At 42.8% G+C, this 20033-nt stretch overlaps 2 protein-coding genes across 2 annotated transcripts in view; both read right to left on the reverse strand.

The window, feature by feature from the left end:
• VPS33A (VPS33A core subunit of CORVET and HOPS complexes) overlaps positions 1 to 19312 on the reverse strand; it is a 31416-nt gene extending 12104 nt beyond the window's left edge. Inside the window, exons 1-7 of the mRNA XM_005904695.3 lie at positions 19145 to 19312; positions 13740 to 13805; positions 12983 to 13110; positions 11352 to 11538; positions 5522 to 5638; positions 4289 to 4463; positions 785 to 978 (exon numbers count right to left, since the gene is read on the reverse strand). Coding sequence (XP_005904757.1) covers positions 785 to 978; positions 4289 to 4463; positions 5522 to 5638; positions 11352 to 11538; positions 12983 to 13110; positions 13740 to 13805; positions 19145 to 19246 — 969 coding nt within the window. The 5' untranslated portion in view covers positions 19247 to 19312. The remainder of the gene's footprint in view (positions 1 to 784; positions 979 to 4288; positions 4464 to 5521; positions 5639 to 11351; positions 11539 to 12982; positions 13111 to 13739; positions 13806 to 19144) is intronic.
• LOC102276673 (non-selective voltage-gated ion channel VDAC1) lies at positions 15698 to 17506 on the reverse strand. Its single transcript, XM_070386243.1, has one exon. It carries the CDS (start codon positions 17408 to 17410, stop codon positions 16559 to 16561), a length of 852 nt encoding a protein of 283 aa, XP_070242344.1. The 5' UTR covers positions 17411 to 17506; the 3' UTR covers positions 15698 to 16558.
• Positions 19313 to 20033: the final 721 nt, after the last annotated feature.

Below are 20033 nucleotides of genomic sequence, written 5' to 3' on the forward strand. Positions count from 1 at the left end.
AATACACACTCAGTGCAAAAAATCAGTCTTCAAAGTTCTCCTAATACATGTTTCCAAAGACTAAACACGCAGAGTTCAGCATCTTACTGAATTCCCATTTCAAAAATGAGCTTAACCAAGAATAAATCAGTGGCTGGGCAAGAGGAGGCAGGAAGGTGATAATGAAGCCGTCCAATTAAAAGCTCTGGGCTCCTGGGATTTCGCTCTTATTATCACCTCCTGCATCTGCAGAGTTCCCTTGCCATTGGCATGTTGGCTAAACTGGGAGCTATTGGCCCAAATTGCAAGTTCTATTATAGAGGATCTTAAATTTAGAGTACAGCTGGCTTCCTCTTAAGAGAGATGGGAAATAATTACAAAGAAGGTAAAACAAATATTTATGGTGAACGCTTGTAAACTCAAAATACTACCCCTTTCTCTCCCTGAAAGAGAAAAACACCTTTTCTCATAGGTGTGGGGAGAAGTTTAAAAAGAAAACCTTGGCAGGGATTTCCCTGGTGGTCCAGAGGTTAGAACTCCTTGCTTCCAATGCAGGGGCAGGGGTTCCAGCCCTGATTGGGGAACTAAGATCCTGCATGCTACGAAGTGCAGAATGAATGAATGAAGGTGCATATATTTAAAAAAAAAAGAAAGAAAACCTTGGGTTCTCCAGTGGCTGAGCCCACAGTTGCTCAGAACTGCAGCCCTGCTCAGTGGCTGCACTTTGGCAGTCCTTGCTCGCTAGGAGGGGTGGGCAGTCTAGCCTGTGACCTACAGAAGCTGGGTAACAACCAAACCATCTCACCTCGAATGCTGCAGAGATCACCTTTGCTTTCTTGCTAAGCACGGAGCCCACAGCATTGAAGTTTTTATCTCTGATCTCAGCGTACAGCTCCTCTGCAGAATTCAGCTGAAGCTTCTTTGCTTCCGTAGGAAGGTCCTTACCACCATCGCCCTGTTTTTTAGGTGCGAATTTCTCCGGAGGTAATTTCACATAACCTGAAAAACAGCGGAAGGGAACAAGGCCCTGAGTGCGTTTAATGGAAGAACCAGTTTAGCTCAGGCACTAAATAGAATTTTCCAACTCAGAAGAGGGTGGAAGCCGGCTTTATAAAAAATGGTGCATGGCACTGAGGCTCTGATTTTTCCACAATCACAGTACAGAATGCAGTCACTCTTCAATATTAATATCATGGTTCCACTTTTCTTTGGAGTCACCTATCTAAATCACTGCAGCAATGTTTAGTTACTTTCTAAACTTATTCAGGGATGGGTTATGTTTTCCCTTAAAAAAATTTTACAAGGATCTCTCCCATTATCTTATGGTGTTTTTCAAACTGTACGTCATGTCCTGTTAGTGGATCATGAAATCAAGTTGGTGGGTTGCGATGAGCATTATAAACAAACATGCAAAACACAGCATCCAGCCCCTCCACTAAGCAGCCTTAATCCACTTCTTCCACCTGTGCTCCCTCCAAACCAACTTAGTCATTTCCAGAAACACCCTACATGCTCTTACGAGTTGCCTTAGCATATAAACTGGTTTAACTCTAAGAAGCCTGGCAGTATGAATCAAGGACCTTATAACATTAATACTTCTGACCCCTAAATCCTGCATCAGAGAATGCAGAGGAAGAAATACAGTATATGAAAAAAAATTATGTACACAGATGCCTTTATAACCATTAAAAAAAAAGAAACCCAAACATAAATTGCCCACCATTAGGGGAATGGTTGTACAAACCATGGTATAATATATATTATGGACTTTAATTAAGCTATTAAAATTATACATATGTTGAGAAAATGCTCATCTTATACCAAATCAAAAACGAGGTTCAGGGAATCCCTGTACCTAGTCCAGTGGTTAGGACTCAGCACTTTCTCTGTGAAGACCTGGGTTCAATCCAGGTTCAATCAAAATCTGGTCAAGGAACTAAGATACCCCACAAGCTGCGTGGGCTCCCACAACCCACCCCCCCAAAATTTTTCAGAATAATTTGTACAAGCTGATTCTGCTGCTGCTGCTGCTAAGTCACTTCACTCGTGTCCAACTCTGTGCGACCCCACAGACGGCAGCCCATCAGGCTTCCCCGTCCCTGGGATTCTCCAGGCAAGAACACTAGAGTGGGTTGCCATTTCCTTCTCCAATGCATGAAAGTGAAAAGTGAAAGTGAAGTTGCTCAGTCGTTTTGTTAACTGAAAACAAACTCTTCATAGAAAAAACGACTATGAGGAAATACACCAAAATATTAACATTGTCCCAAAGTTTAGGGGCAGGATTTCAGGCATCATGGAAGATGTATGTTTTCCTTCTTTATTTTTTCAATTTTCCCTTAATCAACATTTGACTTATATTATAAAAAAAAAAAACACAAAAACAAAAACAAACCTTGCTGCCAAGATACTGAATTTACACATATTCCTTCTCTTCTTGGAGAATCCCTTCCTACCTCTCACCTATCTTACATGGCCTCCCCTCACTCCCCAGGCCACCTCCCTGCCCTAAACCCTAGCTCCTTCTAAAGGTCTCTTAGGTGTTTGCTCTCTGCAACCATGAGAGGAGGGGCTCCCTCATTTCTTTGATTCCCACCTACTATCTAGCATAGAACTCCTCTGTCCATGAAATGGAGTTTTTAGAAGTATTCAAGATGCCATCTCTTGGTGACTTCCCCGGGTGGTCCAGTGGTTAGGAATCTGCCTTCCAATGCAGGGATCTTGGGTTTGATCCCTGGACGGGGAACTGGGATCCCACATGCTGCAGGGCAACTAACCCCATGTACTGCAACTACTGAGCCCCTGCACCACAAAAAGACTCAACACAGCCAAAAAAAAAAGCCTAATTTTGGAACAAATAATTTAAAAATAAGACTTTTTACAGCCTTATCATTAAAGACTCTGCTTTGTGGAAACCCCTCTTCATGGCTGTGTCTTCATCTACTCCCTTGGCCATCCATCTATCCATCTGCTCTCCATGCATTCTTATGGTAGAATACACCTAACATAAAACTTACCATTTTAACCATTTTACAAAAGCATTTATTACATACACAACTTTCTACAACCACAGCTGGTCTCTAGTTCCAGAGCTTTTTTTATCCCAAAAGAAAACCCTGGGACTTCCCTGGCAGTCCAATGGTTAAGACTCCATGCTTCCACTTCAGGGGGTGCGGGTTCAATTCCTACTTGCTAAACTAAGATACTGCATGCCTTGTGGTGCAACCAAAAAATTAAAAAACAAAAAACCCAAAGGAAATCCCGTACCCAACAGGAGTTGACTCCCCACCCTTTTCCTGAGCCCTGGCCACCACCAGCTGGCTTTCTGCCTCCATGCTTTCCTCCAAGGCTCTTCCTTGGCTCCCTGTGATATAATTCAGGATGCCAAAAGAGACTGGGGCTCATGTAAATGAGGGAAGGAGGCCTGGATGGGACAGGAGTGGTGGAGTCTGTGGTATTCTAGAGAGAAGGGCCTGTCTAAAGAAGGGATATTCACTGGGCACCAGCTGCCACATAGGAATGTGGTCATGGGGTTGCCAGAGCCTCATAGGTTTTTAAAGATATGGAATACATCAAGATCATTATTACAGTCTTCTCCAATTTTAAACAGTGACAGAAACAGGCACAAATCATGCGGTCAAAACCAAATAAAACACACTTGTGATCTCTGACCCCAACTGTCTGTTAAGCCTAACTCTAGTAGGCCCTCAAGTCTATCATCAAGTGTCTCCAACCTCCTGTTATCTATCACCTTTCTCCCAGAATGTACCCGGCTGTGCCCCCTGCCTCAGCAAGCTATTTGCCCCATGGTTCCCCACAGGTATTATGCTGACTGCCCCTCACCAGCAACACCCCCCTATATTCTACCCATCTTTCCAAATCCAGTACAAAAGCCACCTCGTCCATAAGCTTTCCTGAATGACTGCCCACCTTGGAATCTATGTTCTCCAACTGCAGGGCCACCTGCATTTAGCCCTGGGCCTCTGCTCACAGGGGGCACACACAGTCCTGTGCAGTAAATACTCGCCAGCCTATGTGTGACCAACAAGGACAGTGTGCTCAGATGTCACTGAATCCTAGTGTCTAAAGTCAGCATTTTAATTTTTCCAAATACTGAGTTATTTAGAAAGGAAGTGTCTCCTGAAAAAAAAATGGTCTTTTGAATTACAATTTCGGCATATTTTTTCTTCTCTGTCCACTATAATAAATACTGCTTAGAATATGGGTTTTTCTTTGAAAAAAAATTTCAACTGGTCTTTTGGATATTCCTATCAGATTACCTATTGGTAAAAGGCAGGGTTACTTTACTCACTGTTCTGAATGCCATAAATTTCATCAATGAGTCCTTCGTATGTAAGCTGAGTGGCGAGAGGCGATAACAAATCCACGTTCCGATCAAGCAACAAGAGATTATCAAACACGGGGAATATTGAATTCTGGCTTCCTGTAAACTCTCTCTTCATCCTGATCATCATATTGGCCACTTGCTGGAAACAAAACATGGGGTCAGGTGGGACTCTCCTGGGCATAAGCAGATTTAAAAATCTGGCTAGGACTAAAAAAAAAAAAAAAAAATTGGCTAGAACTTCCCTAGTGATCCAATAGTTAAGACTGCACTTCCACTGCAAGGGGCCCAGGTTTGATCCCTGATCAGGGAACTAATATCCATGTGCCACATGGCACAGCCAAAAAAAAACAGCTAAAAATGGAAAGTATCAAAAAAGTAAAAACTGGAGAAAAATCGTGGAAGAGTGAGATAGACAAGAAATAAACAGTGACAGAAAACCACTCCATGTTGGATGCCCATTCCAGTGCTTACACTTTACCAGCTATTTCTCAACGAGGCATAAAATCAGAGTCTATTTCTATTATTCACGGAAGTTCTATTCTATAAAGTCACCATGAATGCTGAATCAGTGAATACTGAACCACCGCTCTGCAGGGCCATTAGGGTGAGGGCTCCCTGAGTCTCTGATTACAACACTTTCATCATCTGATCAATATATAATCTTGTTTTATGTGTGTTCTATTTAAAGACATTAAATATATGCTGTTGATTCTCCAACACTATCATTTACACTAAATGAAGCTCATCTAATATGAGTTTTCTCCCTAAAGGCCCATCATAGCCTTCCTACATTCTGAAAACTGGATAGCACTTCCGCACCACCGCTGGGGGCCATTTTAACAGTGAAATCACCAACTGAAAAAAAAAAAAGGCACAAAAATGCACACACACACACAAAAGTGGCAATGAGTACTGCACAGCAGTATAGTGGCAAAAATCACACTTGTTCATGGTATGAGTTGAAGGCAGAGCGTTGCTTGCTGTGATCTCAGCTGAGAACATGCGCAACTTCAATTACTGGATGATACAAATTACTGCTTCCCTGAGCGTATCTGCAGAGCACTGTGCCAATTTGGGAGCTATAAAGAAATTTTAGCAAGTATGCGAATTTTCAAATCAAAACAGATTCCCACTCCTCCCCCTCCCAGGCACCAGGGGGCCCTTGGTCCACCACCAGAAGCATCTCCCGTTTCTCACCCGGGCGCACTCTCCTTTCCCAAAGATCTGGGGGATAGTCCCGTACAGAGCTTGCAGGGTCATCAGCCCCTTGGCTGCGTGGTACAGGCTGGTCTGGTCACTTTCCAGATAGCACTCCTGTGGAGAGGAAGGGCTAGTTACAGTCACGGTCACCTGGGTGCCTTGTGGTGCCTGCCTCCGTCTGGTGTTGGGACTTGGCAGCCACTGGGTAAGATGGGTTCCACTTCCCCACTTTGCCAGGAAGCTGCAAACTGGGGTCCAGTTTACGAAGCTGCTGTTTGGCAGCCCAGGCCAGGAGCCCAAGAGCTCTGCCATCAGGGGACAGCTACGGAAGCAATTCTCCCAGGGCAGAGCCTTCTGGAAGGCACTCCTCCTAGTTTACCAGCTCTTGAATAAGCTACTGATTAGAAAAGATTTTACGGGCTTTCCATATGGCTCAGTGGTAAAGAATCTGCCTGGCAAGCAGGATCAGGAAGACCCCCTGGAGGAGGAAATGGCAACCCACTCCAGTGTTCTTGCCTGGAGAATCCCATGGATGAGGAGCCTGGTGGGCTACAGTCCAAGGGGTAACAAAGAGTTGGACATGACTTATTGACTAGACCACTACTACCAAGAAAGACTGAGAAGGGAACCAGGCTCCCTCACTCACAGTGGCGAGTGCAGAGGCTAGGAGGGCACTGCGGGAGGCCACGTGGCGATGCCCACGAGTGCACGAGTCCCAGAATCCCAGGGGACATCACAATGGGATATGCAGCAGTCTTTACAAACATGACACAGATTTTCACACAATGATGCCGACTGAAGGCCATAACATCTTGAGAAATGAAAAAGGGGCAGCTGAACATCTTTAGAGTGATCCCATTTTCAGAAAATATATTTTGCCTTATGAAGTATACAGGGTAAATTTTGTAAAGCAGGCAAAATTATGCTTCTTTGGCATAGAAAAAGGGACACAAAAATACACACCAAACCAGCTGGGGGAGGTGGGAGGGAGGCTCAAGAGGGAGGGACATACGTATCCTTATGGCTGATTCACGTTGTTGTATGGCAGAAACCAACACAACATTGTAAAGCAATTATTCTCTAATTGAAAATAAAACATAGAAATAAAAATAAACATAATACACAAAAGTGGCACAAAAGTGACAACTCAAGGGAAGAAAACCTAAAAAGTCAATAAATTATGAAAATTATAATAAAGTGAAAAAACCACATTGTTAATTGGCTATATTCCAATACAAAATAAAAAGTTAAAAATAAAAAAAACAGCTAGGAAGTGAACAGCTAGGAAGTGACAGGAGAGACTCCAGAAGTTTTGACACTGGTAGGAGCACAGGTTCCTGACTCTGGTTGTCTTGTTCCGAACCTCAGCTGTGTCACTTCCCAGCTGGTGCCCTGGGGCAATTAGATAATTTCTCTATGCCTTATTGTCTGCAGAAGGAGTATATTCAACACAGTATATGGATTAAATGAGGAAAACACACGTAAAACATTTCATCCCAGGACCTGAAACATACAAGTGCTTATGTTAGCTTTTGTCATTATTTACAATATTAATATTTAACATTATTAATATAATAATAAAATATAAATAAAATTATTAGCTTTTCTAGTGATATTCACATATAGCTCTTATTAACAATAATTTTATTATTTTATTTTTCTATTATTTTATTATATAACAATTAGAAATCATTTGGATTTTTTCCTTTTCATAATCATCATCCACTCATAAGTCAGAATGGAACACTGGACCAGACACCTGTCACTGACCCTCCTGACATGTCTGTAGCCTCCAAAGCCAGGAGGGAGGGGACGCTGGAGGGATTCAGGATGAGAGGGCGGAATTCATCTGTTCTGCCCCAGGGAGGAAGGGGGGCTGTGCCTGGAAGGAGCCTGTGAGGATGCTTGGTCTTCACTGAAAGTAATGCCTGGTGGCTCTTCCAAGCCTGGCAATGCTAACATTTCACCGCATACGACACAGCCAAATCAAGAATGTCCAGAGACATACTTTATGGAAAAATTACTTAAAACTCCCTATCGGAGCAGAGCCAAGACAAAATTAAAAAAAAAAAAAAATTAGAGAACATCTCTCAAAGTAGTATTAATTGTTTAAATTTAGAAAGCTGCATTACTATAAAGATATTCCTTTTATAATTCTATCTCTTAAAAAAGATTTAAAAGTTGAGGATACACATTTATCTTGAATTTTTTGCTGTCATATGACTGGTGGTAGGTGATTATTTGTCCTAATATCCCTCTATTCTGTGCTTGTGGAATTTCACCTGGTATTTCAGCCATGAGGACATTTTTGGAGGGGACAAATGCTAATACCTATTAACATTTAAATATACATGTTTTTTTGACCCCAAAGTCCCACATGCCTATACAGTAGAGTATCTTGCAATGTTTAAAAAGGAGGTAGGCAGATTTTCTATGTATTCATTCCTACATGTACTAGTGAAGGCCAAAACAGTTTAAGCCCTGTGACTGAGCATTCAACTGAACTGAACTCTAATTCCCACATTCTGTACAGTACAACGTTCAAGACGATCAAAATCATATCCCCAAAGCACAGAAAGATCCACATGTGTCTCCTGATGCCAAAAAAAAAAGAAACCAAAAACCTAATTATGCTCACTGTTTAAAATCCAATAAATAAGTATAATTACTTCACCTCTATTAGAAATCGGACTTGAATTTAACATTCAAGTAGAATTCTTAGCTTTATTATCCAGGCAAAATCCTTGATTTCTAAAATAGAATCTTCAGTGAACATATACAGCCAAGGGCTTGAAATTCTTGGCAAAAAAGAATTCTGTCCTTTCTTGCAAACCAGCGGTTAAATAAACAGGAAATCTCTCCTCTGGGCAGGTTTTGTCATGCTGGGGCAAGTTTTCCTCAGCTGCTACCAAGTCACATTAATTACACAGATGTGAATTGATTACACCAGGGTACATCATTATAGGTATGTGATTTAAAGTTAATACAGCAAAATGTTAATTCCAGAATCTAGGTGATGAGTATACAGGTGTTCACTGTACCATTCTGTCAAGCTTCAACTCTTCTGTATGTTTCATATAAAACATTAGGTTGGGGGCGGGGGGCAGGTGGAGAAATCTGTACTACCACTGGAAGAGGTTTGTTGTAAGCAAAACAATGGGGAACATGACTTTAAAAAAAAGAGCCAAGAAACTCTCTTGGTTATAAAATTCATCAGGGGTGCCACTGAGTTCTTCCTCAGGTTAACTCTTTGAAGATGGTGATCACAGTAACAACATAATACAGAAGAAAAAGTTTCAAATAACTTTGGGCACAACACCAGTGCTTCTCAAAAGTTCTAGTCTCCAGACCAGGAGGATCACTGTCACATACGCAAAATTCAAAGAAGGAAACACAGATAAACATGACTACATTAAGAAGACACACATAGGGTGGGGAGTCACTAGAGTGGCAAAAGGAGGCATTCTGGAATACTGGTAGCATTGTTGTTGTTTTCTTTTTAAGCAGAGTCCCAGGTGTTTTCACTTTGTGAAAATCCATCAAACTTTATACTCATGATTTGTGCACTCATCTGAGTACAGAATATACTTAGAAAGACGTACACATAGCAAAAACTATCACAAACTAAGTCAAGAGACAACTAGAGAGTAGCCCGTGCTTGTGGCAACTAGCCCCCTAGCGCAGCAACAAAGACCCACTGCAGCCAAAAATATAAATCAACCAAGAAAATTTGTTTAAAAAGTGCCATGTTTACTTAAATATAAGATGTGATACCATAAAACTCCTAGAAGAGAATGTAGGCAAAACATTCTGACATAAATCATACCAATGTTTTCTTAGGTCAGTCTCCCAAGGCAATAGAAATAAAAGCAAAGATAAACAAATTGGACCTAATCAAATTTATAAGCTTTTGCAAAGCAAGGGAAACTATACACAAAATGAAGACAACATACGAACTGGGAGAAGTTATTTTCAAACAAGGCGATGGACAAGGGCTTAATTTCCAAAATATACAAACAGCTCATACAACTTAACGAAAAAATAAACACTCCAATAAAAAAATAAGCATATGGTATAAACGGACATTTCTACAAAAAAGATATACTGATGGCCAGTGTCCTTGCCTGGAGAATCCCAGGGACGGGGAAGCCTGGTGGGCTGCCGTCTATGGGGTCGCACAGAGTCGGACATGACTGAAGTGACTTAGCAGCAGCAGCAGCAGCAGTAGGTACATGAAAAGATGCTCAATGTCACTAATTATTAGAAAAATGCAAATCAAAACTACATTGAGGTACCACCTTACACCAGTGAAAATGGCCATCATTAAAAAGGCTACAAATAATAAATGCTGGAGGGGGTATGGAGCAAAGGGAAAAGGGAACCCTCCCACGCTACTGGTGGGAATATAAATTGGTGCAGCCACTATGGAAAACAGTATGAAGGTTCCTTAAAAAACTAGAATTGCCATGTGAAATAGCAATCCCACTCCCGGATATATATCTGGAAAAAATAAAAACACTAATTGAAAAGATACTGTATGTACCCCAACATTCATGAGAGTTCTAATTACAACAGACATGGAAGCGACCCAAGTGCTCATTAACAGATGAATGGATGATGAAGACATGGAGGGGGGTGGCGGGTGTGTGTGTGTGTATATATATATAAATGTATGTGACTGTATACACACACACACAATGGAATATTGGGCTTCCCAAATGGCACTAGTGGTAAAGAACCCACCTGCCAATGCAGGAGACATGGGTTCAATCCCCTGGAGGAGGGCATGGCAACCCACTCCAGTATTCTCATCTGGAGAATCCCATGGACAGAGGAGCCTGCAGACCTACAGTCCATGGGCTCACACAGAGTTGGATATAACTGAAGCAACTTAGCAAGTGTACAATGGAATACTACTCATCCATTAAAAAAGAATGAAATAGTGCCATTTGTAGCAACATGGATGGACCTAGAGAATATTATGCTTAGCGAAATAAGACAGAAAAAGACAAACACTACGTGATACCACTCATGTGAAATCTGCAAAGACAATACCATGAATGTATACACAGAACAGAAACAGACTTACAGACAGAAAACCAACTAGCGGTGGCAGAGCCCCCACCTGCCGGCCTGCACCTCTTACAAGTGTCCCATGTTAATAACTCTGCTTCTTGCCTAACCCTTTGCCTCTCACTGAATCCCTTCTGCGCTGAGACACAAAGAACCTGAGCCTTAGTAAGCCCAGACACCAGCTACTGACACCCCCACCAGGTGGCAGAAGTTAACTGTATGCTGCTCATTAAGCATGCAGACTCCAGACCCATTGGAATCAGAAGGTTGATGATGCTGACCTCCACGCATCTCACCACTGACCAATCAGAAGCGTGTCCACAAGCTGCTCACGCTCTCTTTGGACCATTGCTATAAAACTCCTCACTACTCCCTCCAGGAGGGGACACACAGTTTTGAGGGCATTAGCCCACTGTGGCCCCCTTTGCCTGGCAAAGCAATAAAGCTATTCTTTTCTACTTCACAGCCCCCCATCCAAAAAAAAAAGACAAGACAAGAAACCAGTGGGGCATGGAAGAGGGGAGGGACAAATTAGGGGTATGGGACTAACGGATACCAACTAGTACAAAAAAAAAAGCTACAAGGATATACGTACAGCACATGAAACTATACCTAATATAATAACCCATAATAGAATATAATCTGCAAAAATACTGAAGCATTCTGCTGTACATCTGAGATGAAAATGACCATCAAGCTCATAAATTGGGCAAAAATCACAGCCTGACATTAAAACAGAAAATGCCAAACTTACTTTGAACGCACCCTCCGATTCCATGGATAGGAGATCCCCATCAAAAGGAATAAGATCTAGGCTATACTCCTCCCTATGAATAAAGGATCCCAAAACACCCAGATCCTTCAACCGCTGTTCGCACAATAAGCTACGTCGTGGCACGAACAAAATGTGGAAATCTCTTGCTGGGCCACGTCTGTCTTCGCTGCAAAAGAAGGAACATTTGTTAGCTTATGAGCTCCCTAGAGTCTTCGACTATTTCACTTACTCTATCCCCATTGCCGTGCACACAGAAAGCACTAAATAAATGCTGGTGAGATAAATGTATGACATTGACTTTCAGACCCAAACAGTTACAGTCACTTTCTTGCTCTCTTTTTTTTTCCCCGACAGGAAACCAGCATTGATGCATAGCCAATATGTACATTTTCTAGCTTTCTCTTTAACTATTTTCAGGGGCATTAAAGCTCTGAGGTTTACTGAAATGGTGTATCTGTGTCTTATTGAAAACAAATGGTTCTTTAACCAAACCAATGCAGCCACAGAGACTCCTTTTCAAATGAAAGCTCAGTATTGACTCTTCTTTCTCCTCTCCTTGACAGTGAACTTCTCAAAATAGCCCATATGGCTTTTAAGATTTTAAAATCTTAAAATCAATCGATTATATCACAGAGTGCAGATGGAGCTGGCAGAACTTCCTCTCTAGACTGGATGCTATATTAAATTTTAATCAGCTCTTACTTTGCTTATGAAATGCAAGCACCTTGTCATCAGTATAACCATTAGAAGTAGGCTTTTTTGTTGTTGTTGTTCATTTTTAAAACCAGGCTCCTTTCTACTGATACATATCCAAACTTTTAGCTGTCCTAAAAGAATGCGGTTTTATAATAACTGCCCTCTCAGACTGCTTGAACAATGCCACAAGTTTCCTATTTCCATTTTTGTATTTTTCCATGTTTGTCCTAGTTTTTCTAAAAGACCACTTGCTGGGGTGTCTTTGGTGATCCAGGGTCTAAGACTCTGTTTTCCCAGTGCAGGGGGCTCGGGTTGGATCCCTGGTCAGGAATCTAGATCCCAACGAAGGGTTTGCATGGGCTTCCCTGATGGTCCAGTGGTTAAGGAACTGCCTGGCAATGCAGGAAACACTGGTTCAATTCCTAGTCTGGGAATATCCCACGTGTCATGGAGCAGCTAAGCCCGTGCACCACAGCTACAGAGCCTGCACTCTGGAGCCCATGAGCGGCAGCACCCGAGGCCCACATGCCCTTGAGTCCGTGCTCCACAAGAGCAGCCACTGCAAAGAGAAGCCCACACATCACAACTAGAGAGTAGAACTCACTCTCTGAAACTAGAAAAAGCCCATGTGCAGCAACAAAGACCCAGCACAGCCAATAAATAAATATTTAAAAAAAAAAAAAAGTTTGCATGCTGCAACTGAAGACCCCACATGCCATAACGAAGATCAAAGGTCCCGAGTGCTGCAACTAAGACACAGCATGGCCAGATAAATAAATAAGAACAAACAAACAAGAAGCAAAAGACCACTATCCAAAGCACTGGCAAGAGAAGGGGTTACAATGAAAAGCTCAGGACATTAAAAACATTAGAAGGATTAACTCCTACTGGCACAAACATAAGTTCTGCAATACCTGAGCACATTTTCAGCAATGATATCCATCAATTCTAGCCTGGGTCTGACAAAAAAAATTATATTCTTGACATCGGCTGCTGGCAAACGACTTCCTTTAAGCGTAAACATTTTTTCCACTTCATGTTCCTAAGAAAACACATACACAAAAGGTTAACAAAATCACTCAACTTTAAGTATCATAGTCAGACTCAGACATCAGAAACACTTGCAGTCAATGCACATCAATGCTTTGTTCTCAAAATTTAGATTTCCCAAAGCCAGCTGTATTAACAATAAGGTTTCAGGATGAAGTCACTGTGACAGTCTTTGAGTGTAAATGACTCTAATGCAATAAACTATCAAAAATACCAGGTAACAGTCATATAATGCTGGACTTCTGTGGTGGCTCAGTGGTAAAAGAGTACACCTCCTGATGCAGGAAATGCAGGTTTGATCCCTGGATCAGGAAGATCCCCTGAAGAAGGACATGGCAACCCATTCCAGTATCCTGGCCAGGGAAATCCCATGGACAGAGGAGCCTGGTAGGCTACAGTCTAAAGGGTCACAGAAAAGTCAGACACGACTTAGCGACTAAATGACAACAAGGAGAGCAAACAGGATCAATACAGAATCATTAACCAAAGGATCACTGTACACAAAATGTTAGCCATACATTAGCAGCTGTTTTATAAAGACCAAACAGCCCTGCAAGCCATTTACTATTGCTGAAGTACAGAGTTATTAATTCCTGAACAAAACCTGAACAATTCACTTACCTTCAACAGTGAATACTGTGCAATCAGGCCAAAGGGTCCAGTGAGATACTCATCCCAAACTATTGCCTACAAGAGGGGAGAAATGAACATTACAGTTAATGTCAAGAATTTCAACAATATCAACAGAAAATGGCAGTCATACATAGTAGAACTACTGCCCCCAAAGTCTGAATAAACAGACTGTAACTGGCTCTGGTCACATTTATATCATGTGGATCTTAAAAAAAAAAAAAAAAAAAAAAAACCCAGCATCAAGGCAAGTAATGTTACTGGCAGTCCTAGGAAACTTAAGATTTAATCACTGTCCTTCAAAGCCAAGTGGGCGTTAGGAAGCATCACTAGGAACAAAGCTAGTGGAGGTGATGGAATTCCAGCTAAGCTATTTCAAATCCTAAAAGAGGATGCTGTTAAAGTGCTGCACTCAATATGCCAGCAAATATGGAAAACTCAGCAGTGGCCACAGGACTGGGAAAGGTCAGTTTTCATTTCAATCCCAAAGAAAGGCAATGCCAAAGAATGCTCAAACTACTGCACAATTGCACTCATTTGACATGCTAGCAAAGTAATGCTCAAAATTCTCCAAGGGAGGCTTCAACAATATGTGAACCAAGAACTTCCAGATATTTAAGCTGGATTTAGAAAAGGCAGAGGAACCAGAGATCACATTGCCAACTTCTGCTGGATCATAAAAAAAGTGAGAATTCCAGAAAAACATCTACTTCTGCTTTATTGACCATGCTAAAGCCTTTGTGTGGATTCTAACAAACTGGAAAATTCTTCAAGAGATGGGAATGCCAGACCACCTGACTTGCCTATTGAGAAAGCTGTGTACAGGTCAAGAAGCAACAGTTAGAACCAGACATGGAACAACAGACTGGTTCAAAATTGGGAAAGGAGTATGTCAAGGTTGTATATTGTCACCCTGCTTATTTAACTTATATGCAGAGCACATCATGTGAAATGCCGGACTGGATGTAGCACTAGGTGGAATCAAGATTGCTGGGAGAAATATCAATAACCTCAAATATGCAGATGACACCACCCTTATGGCAGAAAGTAAAGAGGAACTAAAGAGCCTCTTGATGAAGATGAAAGAGAGTGAAAAAGCTGGCTTAAAACTCAACATTCAAAAGACAAAAATCATGGCATCTAGTTCCATCACTTCATGGATAATACATGGGCAAACAATGAAAACAGTGACAGACTTTATTTTCTTGGGCTCCAAAATCACTGCAGGCAAGAAATTAAAAGACACTTGCTCCTTGGAAGAAAAGCTATGACCAAACTAGACAGCATATTAAAAAAGCAGAGACACTACTTTGTCAACAAAGGTCAGGCTAGTCAAAGCTATGGTTTTTCCAGTAGTCACGTATAGGTGCAAGAATTGGACTATAAAGAAGGCTGAACACTGAAGAACTGAGGCTTTTGAACTGTGGTGCTGAAGAAGACTCTTGAGTCCCTTGGACTGCAAGGAGATCAAACCAGTCAGTCCTAAAGGAAATAAACCCTGAATATTCATTGGAAGGACTGATGCTGAAGCTGAAGCTCCAAGACTTTGGCCATCTGATGTGAAGAGCTGAAAAGACCCTGATGCTGGGAAAGATTGAAGGCAGGAGGAAAAGGGGACGACAGAGGACGAGATGGTTGAATGGGAACACTGACTTAATGAACATGAGTTTGAGCAAGCCCCAGAAGATGGTGAAGGACAGGGAAGCCTGGAGTGCTAAAGTCCATGGGGTTGCAAAGAGTTGGACACGACTGAGCAACTGAACAATTAGAGGAAACAAGGAACTGTAGTTTGCTGTGTATCTGTGTCACGGTATTATTATTAGACTGAACCACATGGAAACTGTCAAATGCAACAGTTCAACCTACTATTTTATAAGTAGCATACAATTCAATTATAAAAACTAAAACCTCTGATATAGGTATTACAAAGTTTATTTTGAGAAAAAAAATTTTTTTTTAAGGTTTCAATATTTTATTCAAGTTTTATTTTAAGTGATGTTAATTACAGCATTTGAAGGGGAGAATCTAATTCCACACAAAATGGAACTCTAAAATGTACCCATTAAACTGCTAAAAAATAAACTTTAGTGGCGAGAATACAACAGAAGTCCAATTTAGATTCTGAGTGTTGTCACCATGTGATTACAGTCACAGAGACTCTTCCCAGCTTGCAGCTGGGGCTCTTAGAAGCTATTTCATACTCTGGTGCAAGGGCAAAAAAACCACAACGTGAGAGGGAATTAAGTCCTGAATTATTGGCTTCATCACAACTTCTCCACCCCAAAATGGCACAAAAGAAACAGCTACCACACCCTGCAGACTACTTTTTGTGTAAAAGAGGTGATGGATGGAGGTGGAAAAAGTCCCTGCCTAAAAAAGTCCCTTTCAGATAAGTTTGTACACACCATCAAACAAAGAGCCTCTCCTCAATCAATTAGGGGAGGAAACCAAGGTTCAATTCTCAGGAAGTTACAATTTCATTCAGTTACTCAATAGGAATTTACAAAGTGCCTGCAAATTATCAGCTTCCACTTGCCGCCATTTCTAGGTAAAAAAGAAACCTGACATCTCTAATGGGGCCAGCAAGCTCCCCACCAAGTCTACAGCTGAAAGGACCTTTTTTGAAATTGGGTTTCTTCTGTACCTCTGAGAGGGTAACACTCTAAAGCTGAATCATCTTTAACCTGGAAGTCTAACATGATATTTAGCAATACTTGCATCCCAGACATACAACATTAAAAGGTACACTAAATTCTGAAGGTAGCTATGCTGCAAAATAGTTTAAAATTAAACGATTGTACAATAGTCATTTATGCTTGAAACTCCAGTCCTAGACCAAGCTTGTGGCCACCAGCATTGACGTTCTTGCCATCCAGCAGAGCCGAGAGTGTCAGTTTGATACCTGGCTTTAGGGTCTGAGTATATCCTAATCCTATCAGGCTGGAGTTGTTCACTTTAGCCGAGAAGCAGGCATCAGGGTCAATCTGGTACTTGGCTGCTATTCCAAAGCGAGTGTTGCTGTTTCCTGCGGTCCAGGCCAGATTAACAGCGGTCTCCAACTTCTTGTTCACCTTCTGATAAATGGAGCCACCAAACTCTGTTCCATCATTTACATTAGTGTGAAGCTGGAACTCATCGGTCTTGTAGCCAACTGCAAAGTTGCTCTGAGTCACTCGAGACTTTGCAGTCTCAAAATTCATCTGGTAGCCAGCCAGCCAACCTTCATAACCCAGCACCAGAGCGCCCCGGATGGAAGGACCAGCTATGTCAAAATCCACATCGCAGCCCAGGTTGATATGTTCCCGCTTGTACCCTGTCTTGATTTTAGCATTTTTTTTCCCAGTGTTTGGTGAGAAGGATGAATCGAAGGTCAGCTTCAGGCCACGTGCAAGCTGATCTTCCACAGTAATCTCCGTGCCCAGCGTGTTGTCAGTGTTCCATTTCTCTGTAAACGTCAGACCATATTCAGTCCATCTGTACTTGGTTTCCAGGCTGCCCGTCACTTTGGTGGTCTCGGTGTTGGCTGAACCTGAGCTCGTAAATTCCAGTCCATTCTCAGATTTTGTTTTCAGATCAAGTTTTATTAAGCCAAATCCATAGCCCTTGGTGAAGACATCCCTGGCAGATTTGCCAAGATCAGCATACGTGGGAGGCACAGCCATCTTCTGCTCAGAAGCGTTGGCAGTGGGCTCCGCGGCGGCTACGGCGGAGGCTGCAGCGTGAGGAACGGAGCGAGCGGCGGGGCCGAGGGCGGGGCGGCGCCGAGAAAAATTTTAAAGGCTCAGAAAGTTTAAGTAACATGTCCAGGACTCCCTGGTGGCACAGTGGATGGAAGTCCACTTGCCATGCACAGGACATGGGTTTGATCTCTGGTCTGGGAAGATTCTATATGCCTTGGAACAGCTAAGCCCATGCACCACAACCACTGAGCTCAAGTACTGCAACTACTGAAGTCTGCATGCTCAAGGGCCCTTGAACCACAACTAATGAGCCCCCGTGCTGCTACTGAAGCTCACGTGCCTTAGAGCCAGCAAGCCACAACTACCGAGCCTGCATGCTGCAACTAAAGAGCCTGTGCACCGAGAGCCCGTGCTCCACAAGGAGAGAAGCCACGGCAAGAAGAAGCCCGGACACCAAAACTAGAGAGTAGACCCAAACTCTGCAACTAGAGAAAGCTCACAGGCACAACGAAGACCCAACACAAGCAAAAATAAAAATAAATAGATTAATTAATTCTTAAAAAACGTCCAAGGCCATATTAGGACCTTGAATATAAACAGCATAAAGAAGTCAAGTCTCCAGCCTGGGACTGAACGACCTCACTGAGCACTGCTCTGGGATCCTCTTAGCATTTCTACTGCTAAACTCCAATGTCAGTTCCTTTTCTTTCTTTTTTAAATTGAATTTTTATTGAGACATCTGTAGAATTATAAATACTCAGTTGAAAAAACAATACAGGGAGACTCCCCAATATGCTTTGTCCAGTTTCCCCCAATGCAAACATTTCGCAAAACTATAGACAATTACAATACAATAGACTTTACAACCAGGGTATTGACACTGATACAATCCATGATCTCATTCAGATTTCAGAGTTATTTAATGAGCTGGAACTGGGCGCCTAGGACTTAGCCTGCTTTTGTTTTCTATCCATAGCTGCTAGCACTCACCCCACCTCTTGGGGTCCTATTTTTTCTAATACTGACTGCTGAATTTCCCCAATTTTCCTCTTCTCTTCAGAGTTATATTGCCAGTTACTTAGAAGACTGATAAATCCTAAAGGGAGAGGAGGGAGGTAATACCACTTAAAAGAAGTCCTATGAAGTTCCTGATCTACGGTTTCTGATTCCATTGTGAATTGGGTGCTAATAAACATCTAACAAGAAAAACAATACTATTTAAGTAAGCTGACGTTAAAAATCTCAGATAGTTACGACTTCTCACGATTCAAGTGAGCAGCAGATTGCAAGGTGTTGGTAGTTCATGTTAATTCTTTTGAGAATATGATCTATAACGACACGTATGATCTTTGTAATGAATGGACACTGGTGCAGCTACGTTCCTGGGCGTGGCCGCCTCCCCAGTTCCAATATTTCGGGTGGGAACTGGGCAGAGAGCACCGGATCCGCCTCTCTGGGCCGGAGGGGCACCTGACACAAGCTGGTTCACGAAGGGCTGAGACAACACGGTGGCTTATTCTGCAGCCACGAAACAACAGCGATGCCACGCGTACTTTGCGATGGAAGCCCCACCAAAAGGCCCCTCTCCCCGACTTATCGTTCCCGCCGGCTCTCCTCCCTGGAAGCCCTAGGAGACCTAGTACACCTGGAGCCCAGGCAGTTAGGGACCGAATGAGGCCAGGCCGGACGGCGGTGTCGCCGCGCACTGTCCCTCACCTTGCTTCCCGCGCACTTGTCCAGGAACTCGCGCAGCTCGCGACGCACTGCCTCGCGCAGCACATTGAGGTTCACTCGCCCGTAGGACAAGTGTGCCGCCATCTTGCCCCACCGCCCCCTTAACCCCCTACTCGAACCAGATCTGCATTCCCCTACGTGTGGCCCACCGACGCTATCACGTGACGACACGTTCACATGACCAGGGCCGCTGACAGCACGCCAAACCCGGAAAACCGGAATGGGAGGGCATCTGCCACTCTCCCTCCGGGTCCTAGTGCCCGCCTCTTTCCTCTACCGCGTGGGTTCCGAGGCATCCCAAGACCCCATCCAGACTACTCCACAGTCCAGAGCACCTGAGCTGGGTGCTGATTGAGTTTAAGGACAGAGACTAGATCCTGCACGTCCGGTTTAAAAATTGAGGGTTTCTTCTTAGCAGCAAGTATACTCTCTGTAAAATGATAATGAAGCTATATTTGAATGGAAATCTTTTCAGAGAGTCAGTTCAGTCTCTCAGTCGTGTCCAACTCTGCAAACCCATGGACTGCAGCGCGCCAGGCCTCCCTGTCCATCACCAACTCCCAGAGTTTACTCAAACTCATGTCCATTGAGTCGTTGAAGACATCCAACCATCTCATCCTCTGTCGTCCCCTTCTCCTCCAGCCTTCATTCTATCCCAGCATCAGGCGCTTTTTAAATGGGTCAATTCTTCGCATCAAGTGGCCAAAGTACTGGAGTTTCAGCTTCAGCATCGGTCCTTCCAGTGAATATTCAGGACTGATATCCTTTAGGATGGACTAGTTGGATTTCCTTGCTGTCCAAGGGACTCTCAAGAGTCTTCTCCAACACCACAGTTCAAAAACATCAATTCTTAGGCGCTCGGGCTTTCTTT

Source organism: Bos mutus, chromosome 17 (genome assembly GCF_027580195.1).
Source record: "Bos mutus isolate GX-2022 chromosome 17, NWIPB_WYAK_1.1, whole genome shotgun sequence".
Lineage (NCBI taxonomy): Eukaryota > Metazoa > Chordata > Mammalia > Artiodactyla > Bovidae > Bos > Bos mutus.